This window comes from Tasmannia lanceolata, unplaced genomic scaffold (genome assembly GCF_043159265.1).
Source record: "Tasmannia lanceolata isolate RefF3 unplaced genomic scaffold, GAP_Taslan_0.1 ptg000015l, whole genome shotgun sequence".
Lineage (NCBI taxonomy): Eukaryota > Viridiplantae > Streptophyta > Magnoliopsida > Canellales > Winteraceae > Tasmannia > Tasmannia lanceolata.
The window spans coordinates 43252019-43259405 of NW_027518692.1; the positions used below are offsets into that span (position 1 = coordinate 43252019).

Genomic DNA, 7387 nt, shown 5'->3' on the forward strand with positions numbered 1-7387 from the left:
CGACTCATATGAGTGTACTTTGACTATCTTAAATATCTCTTGAATAACATAGAAAATTATTTTCCAATATATTGATACAATTGTTTTCATTGAAGTGATCATATCTGTTATGTGAATAATATAGTCTCCTTCTTAAATTTACACACTTGATGATAGGGCTGCAACACGGTCAGGTTTTTCAAAACCCTAACCCAACCCTGGAACCCATTATCTCGGCCTTGACCCAGGGTCAGGGCCGAGAAACCTCAACCCATTGCCCGCCCTACAGGGCTCAGTGCTGGCCCTGATTGGGCAGGGCCAGGCCGGCCCGGCCCTAATTGACCCTAGTGTAAATACCTGTTAAGAGTGCCAAAAATAAAGCAACCACTTATCATATAGAACAAAATGATCAATAAACAGAGAAAGGGAACAAAATAAGACAATATGAATTCAACAACATGACGGGCAACAGAGACAAGTAATAATAATAATCTAAAGAAACATCAATCCAAGATAATAGAAAACATTAGCAAAAGAAACATGCACAGATGGTTCAATTCTATAATAGAAACTTAGGGTTGGACCTGGTCAGGGTACCCGAGGCATTAACCCATAACCCGACCTGACCTGAGTCAGGGTCTACAAAAATGAACCCTGACCCGCCCTCAGGGTTGGAAAATCCAGCCCTGGCCCTGTTCGGGCTCAGGGCAGGTCAGGGCCAAACTTGCACCCCTACTTGATGACATAAATCTAGAGATTTTTAGTGTGAAGATTTTTTTTCTACAATATTTAAAATTAGTCACAATCCTACCTTAAAAAAATAAAAAACCAACCCAACCCTAGAAACTATCTTGGGTAGGGTCAGGTTTATGAATCTCGGGTTTTTTCCTGTAAAAAATTAGACCGAACCCGCCCGACCCGAGTTAACAACCCCCCCCCTACAGGTTTTGATTAATGTTAATATTGGTGTCATGGTTCCTCCTCGTGCCAAATTCCCCCAAACACTTTCGTTTTCTTCTTGTCATATCGTGTATTCTCTCAGCAAGATGCCACATGAACTGGGCCAACTGGATTCTCGACCAGATCTGATCCATCTGTAATGAAAGGTTAAAAACAGCTAGTTCAAGTTTCAATATTTTTTGGGCTCTTGACCTAATTTGTTAGCTCATAGTCATTAAAAAAAAGGAAAGAGTTCAGGTTTGGACATGAGACCAGATTGCAACATGTAGCAGAGGGAAGTACATGAGATAAGTATTGGGTTTGTTAGGAGGGTTTGTTTCAGGAGACTTAACTAGTGGCCATGCAATATATGTATTAGGTTTTGTTGGTTTGTTGGGAAAGTTAAGTAGGAAAACGTTAAAGTGTTGCATTTGGTTTTCGACTTGCCATCGGCTCCACGCTTCTCTTCCCTTTGGAAAGAAGTTGTTGTGTTTTTGGGTGAGGTTTTGTTTACTCATGCCTTGTGCCTCTTGGCTACATGGTGTTTTCGTGGGATGATTGTGTTCAATCTATATATTTAGGAAAATGATATCAGCGCACTCTCTTGGCACTCTTTTTCTTGACTCACTTGTCTAATGTTCTCTTTCATGCTGTTCAAGTCCCAAACAATATCATCATCCAATCATAAAATTTGACAAAAGAGGGGAGTAACATTATCAAAACAAGCTGGTAGTGCAGGTATTATTGTTTGGATTGTGTCTTGTTTCCGACCGAGGAGAAACTAGTAGGATTAGGATTTCTTTTGCATCGGGATACCTAAGAGCTGAGTTAATCCAAGTTGGATTAGGATTTCTCCTGCATCGGGAGACCTAGAGCTTAGTTAATGAAAATATGATAATAGCACACCTTGAAAGTTTAAAGTATTTTGTTGTTAAGATTTTCATTTAGTTAGGTAGCATGTGATTGAGTTAATATAATATCATTCATCTTAAACCTTTATATTGTAGAGGAGTCTTCATCAAGGATTTTGCCTACCTCAGCTAGGGTTCTTCTACTAATCAATCCTTGTTTATTCCAAATGGATGATAACATCAAAAGCTAGTGATGGATTAAATAAACAGAACAAAGAGCATGAAATCTAACCAGTAATATACTTCAATCTCCATTGGGTACAATTATCTATCTTCAAGTCAAAAAGCCCACTAAGAATAGCAAGTACCAGTGCAAAATCTAAAGTCTGGTCTGCTGACTCTTTATCTTATCTTTTTTTTTAAATTATTTTTAAGAAGAAGAAGAAGAAGAAGAAGGTAACCAAATATATTAAAGAACGAAGAAGAAATACAAAATTACAGCAGTGGTGTTAAGGAGAATGTCGTGAGATGACATGGGCTCCTGTGCCACGTGTGGTAAGTCCACAATTAAAATAATAATGCCATGTATGGCTAATGTTTCATGTAGTTATAAGAGTTAATTTGTTCATTGTTTAATAATTATTAGGTACCTGATGTGAGAGTTTTTATATGATGTCGGCCTGTGGCTGGATGTATTTTTAGAAAGGAAGACCCAAAAAACCACTCGACCAAACCACAAGGAGATTTGGACCATGCAACTCGGCACAAAAACCTCTAGACCAAACCACAAACATCTTATTGACAGGAAATTTTCTTAGTAAAAATGGCAAAAATGTCATCATGCACTGTTGCACTATGACATTCCCAAATCACCAATAATGGTTCCTTGCATGTATAGATGTCACCCTCATAAACTCTTGGAGACTCCCCAAGATGTCTCATCGGAAATTATTGCATGTCTGCTCAAGTGACATTCCAATCCCCACAGAAGATCTAAGTCATAAAGGTAGAATCTTGCTTGAAAATTCTTTGGAATGGTCCTTTTACTCTCTTTCTCTCTCTTTCCTCTCTACATCGCTCGCTTCTCTATATAGGTAATGACACCCCTAATTATTCCCCTACTCTCTCAGTTGATGTCACCCAACCAAACACTACTTGCCACTATTCTCCAGGGTAATTCTAGGCAAATCCAATGCCTGTCTCCTTGTTACCGACTATTTATTCCACTACTCTTTGAATCTATGCCGTGCAACGAAACAGATCCTTAAGGGATCTCTCTCTAAGGGATCTTTCTAAGGTCCTTCTCTATCTCTTTCTATAAGGGCTCTCTCTCTCTTTCTTGGGTCCATTTGGTTGGAAGCAAAGGGCTTTCTTCGGAAAAATTTATCCTTTCCATTACTTTCCTTGAAAACCATTTTCATTGTTTGGTTAATAAATATGAAAAGGAGAACTTTTTCCTAAACGGGCATTTCTCTTGTTAGAATCATTGCTACGTGAAAAATGAAAATGAATACTTCAATTATATTCAGTGATATACTATGATTAATGGCATCTATAATGAGTTAATATAAGAGGGCCTAGTTGAAAAAATAATGAATGATCCATATATACTAATCCGAGGTCTACTAGTGGGGCTAAATTGAAATGCCAACGTCCAGTAATTTTGATTGTTGGGGTCAGTTAATTAATCCTTTAGAAAATTTTCATGATGAAGGTGAAAGAAATTGGGGAGTTTCCTCTCACTGAGGAAAAAACATGAACAGTTCTTTTGAAGGAGACAAACCAGCTAAGGTTCTCTTTCTCCTCCTCTTTGCTTTTGCTACTTGTTACTGATTTCTTTAATTAAGATTGCATAATTCTTGTGCTCTTTTTTACCTTTTTACCCTGTCTCTTGGCTGCATTAGTAAGACTGTTAAGGATGGACTTGCATTTGAGATTCTGTGGCACATTTATTTTATATTATCAACCAGGGGCACAATTATATCTGTGTTTATTTCAGATAAAGAAAGATGACAAGTTACGGTACAAGATGGAGCGAATCCCTTTCTTGGAAGAGCAAGTGAGGAAGATAAAGATAAAGGACTCGGGAAAGCTATTGAAAATGGACATTGAGAGGCTGATGCTAAGGGAATATAACAGGTTTGATTTCGTAAATGAAGTGGCAGCGGAGGCGATATTGTATGTTGAGAACAACAGAGATGAGTATGGGGCAAAGAAAGCCATCTTGCATGTCCTCAGCAACCGCGTGAATGATGCTGGGTTCTTCCGCGAAGAAGCTTACATGGAACCTGATCCCTTCAAACCTGGGCCTACTTATCTTAGAGAAGAACTATAAATTGTGAATGCTAGAACAGTAAAACTGCACTTGGTGATATTTCAATAGGCAACAACTGTAAGATTGTTCTACTATTAAGCCATAGGCTCAGGTTTGAGAATTTGTTGCCAGTAGAGCATTTCAGTTTTGGATTGGGATGAACTGTCAAAATGTACGACATTTCTAGGTTTGTCAAAGCTATTTACTATCACATATGCTCTGTGATGTTAACGACTCCTATCTTTTTTGCATCTGGAATTGTTCTCTTATCTCTTATCGAGAAGTAATACATTTATTTATCAGCCATTGTAGACATTGACAGGTTCTGGAAATTTCCCAAAATCGAAGAGAAACCAACAAGGCGGCTGACTTTCTATCATAGGGATCTTTTCCTCTTCATGGTCATTGTATTCCCTTCTCTTCTTTTTTTTGGATGGGCAAGCTGGGGTTAGGCAGGACCCCTACCAGATATATTAGAAAAAAAGAGCGGAGAACATAGGTGAGGCACAAGGGCAGGACAAGCAACAAACAAGGAGATAAACACAAGATACAAACAGAGTCATACTGCCCTGTACTAGGATTCTGAACCCAAGGGGGATAATCTGAGAGAACATTCGAATTGATGATGGCTGACCTCTTGACACCATTGCAGCTCGAGAGAATAGGAGGAACTAATGCTTCAGAGAACTGAGCAGCAGACATAGCATCAGATCTGCAGAACATGCCAGGGGACCTAACAGTCACATTCTGAGAAATCGGGTCCCCAAGGAATCTTGCACAATGAGTTCTGAGAGGGGCGAGGGAATAGCCATAGCTTCAATGTCCAGACCTTTGCAAGGGCAATTGGGCTTGGATAGGAAGTCCGCCAGTTGATTTGCTTCTCTCCAGATATGGGTCAGTTTCCAACATTCAAAAGTTTGCAATCGCTTGGCTATTTTGGTAAGCAACGGCTTGGCCTGCCACGGGCAGTCCCAGTAGCCATTGATAACCTTCACAGCCACCAACGAGTCTGCTTCAATCCACACATTGCTGATATTTCGCTTCTTAGCAAGATCCAAACCATGAAGGTTTGCTTCCATTTGAAGGACATGAATAGGTTTAGGATCAACATTCAGGGAGACACATCCTATCAGAATTCCGGTGAAGTCCCGAAGAATTCCGCCAATTCCAGCATTACCTCCAACCTCAGAGGCATCAGAATTGAGTTTAACAATGTTCCTCTCAGGTTTTTCCCATTGGCAAAACTGTTGAGGACAGATTGGACTGAACAGGGGGCATCTAAAACGAGTGGCAAAGCAAGTGTTCCAGTGTGAAGGCTCATCCGGCAACTTCAGATGAAGAATTCTATCTCTAATGATGCCAAGGATCCTTCTTAGGATAATTTGTTTGTGAGTATTGGGATTACCATGGATTCTGGCATTTCGCTCTGTCCAGATTTGATTTCTAATTCATTCCTCTTCCTCTAGAAGAGAGTTCTTCGGTCTTCTTCTCTGGTTGAAGCGCCATAGGATTGACCTCCAAATCCATGCAGAGAATGCACATTTGAAGAAGAGGTGGTTAACCGTTTCTCTATCGGGATTGCAGAGGACACATCTGGTTTCTCTTGAATTGCCAAGGAAGAGCATCCTGTCCCGGGTGAGCAATCTATTCTGTAAGGCCTGCCAAGCAGAGAAACTGTGCTTGGGAATATGACCTCTGAACCAGATGGAAGAAGCCCAGGGAACCCTTGGACGCTGATGCCGTATTGATTTCCATGCTGATTTGAGAGTAAACCTTCCATTGGGTTCAGGTTTCCCAACAGGGTACGGTTCATTTTCATCCCGGAGAGCAGAGTTTATGATTTGATCAAGCTCACCACCCCCAGACCTGGCACAATTTTCGCTCCAAATTCCTTGCCCCATCAGAATGCTTATAGGGGTGTTGATGGGAATTGAGATGATTCGGGCGTCAAAAAACTTTCTTTGGTTCAGCACACCAGCTGGATGCCATGGTTGGCTTGCCAACTCCATTCCCAACCAAGTAGCAGATATGATTCATTGCTTCATCCCTGATTTGGAAAATACCTCTGGCGCCCCAGGAGGGATTCGTGGGAGGTTTGATTGTCCAGAAGTTCTTGGTTCTAACATACTATCAATGGAAACAATCTGCCCATGGGCTACCTTTAGAATTCAGAATCCTCCACAAGCATTTCATTTGGAGAGAGCCTTACTGACCTCATAAATACTTCGAATTCCGATTCCACCTTCATCTTTGGGGGAGCAGACATTAGCCCAGTTGATCGGATTGTAGGATTTTGCCAGGGAAGAGCCCGTCCATAGGAAGTTGCGCATGATTCTGTTAATTTCATTTAGGACTCTCATCGAAAGTCTGAAAGCAGTGGACCAGTAGATGCTAAAAGAGTTCAGAACTGTCTTTATAAGCTCCACCCTGCCAGCTCTGGAAAGGAGCCTATTGGCCTAGGAGGCTATCTTCCCCCTAATTTTGGAAATCAGAGGGATACAATCCACACTAGTGAGCCTACCCGAAGTAAGAGGCAAACCCAGATATTTCATAGGAAGAGCCCCTTCATTCATTTGCAGCACTCTGGTAATCTGACCTTTAACTCTGTGGTTGCATCCAGCAAATATAATCTCAGATTTCCTGATGTTTGCCTCCAAACCAGTACATCTACTAAACCTGTCAAGGCATACCCTGATCATTTTAGCAGTAGCAACATTTGCATCGGCAAATAACATGACATCATCGGCATAGAACAGATGGGAGATTGACATATTCCCCTTAGAAAAGGGGGTAGTAATGTGGCCCAGGTCGATTGCTTCAGATAAAATCCCACATAAGATTTCCATAATGATGCAAAAAAGAAGAGGGGACAGGGGAATTCCTTGTCTAATCCCATTAGATGCTTTGACGTAGCCCCGCGGACTTGCATTTATCATAACCGAGAAAGATGGGCTGCAGATGCATTGTTTCACCCATCCACACCATCTGTCATCGAAACCCATTTTCATCATATAACCCATTTTCACTCATTGTTTCACCCATCCCTTCTCTTTTCTTCCCCACGAACTCCTGCTAATGATTGATTATTAATGTTGGGTTGAAATGAAAGCATCTGGATGTAGGTTTTAATTTCTTCTTCGTTTAGGGAAAGGTTATCAGCACCATATTTTGACATTTGCACAAATCCAACTGTCTTTTCTTCCTGAGAGCATTTTGGGAAATGTAATAACCTCTAGACAGCTCTTTAAATACTAAAAGACATGATGGTAAGTGAAAATATCAAAATATGCCGTTGGGATCAATA

At 40.7% G+C, this 7387-nt stretch overlaps 1 protein-coding gene across 1 annotated transcript; it reads left to right on the top strand.

Moving 5' to 3' along the window:
• Nucleotides 1–2297: 2297 nt before the first annotated feature.
• On the top strand, nucleotides 2298–4104 carry LOC143892010 (protein PLASTID TRANSCRIPTIONALLY ACTIVE 7-like). The gene is made up of 2 exons (XM_077396488.1): nucleotides 2298–2324; nucleotides 3769–4104. Exons 1-2 carry the CDS (start codon nucleotides 2298–2300, stop codon nucleotides 4102–4104), a joined length of 363 nt encoding a protein of 120 aa, XP_077252603.1.
• Nucleotides 4105–7387: the final 3283 nt, after the last annotated feature.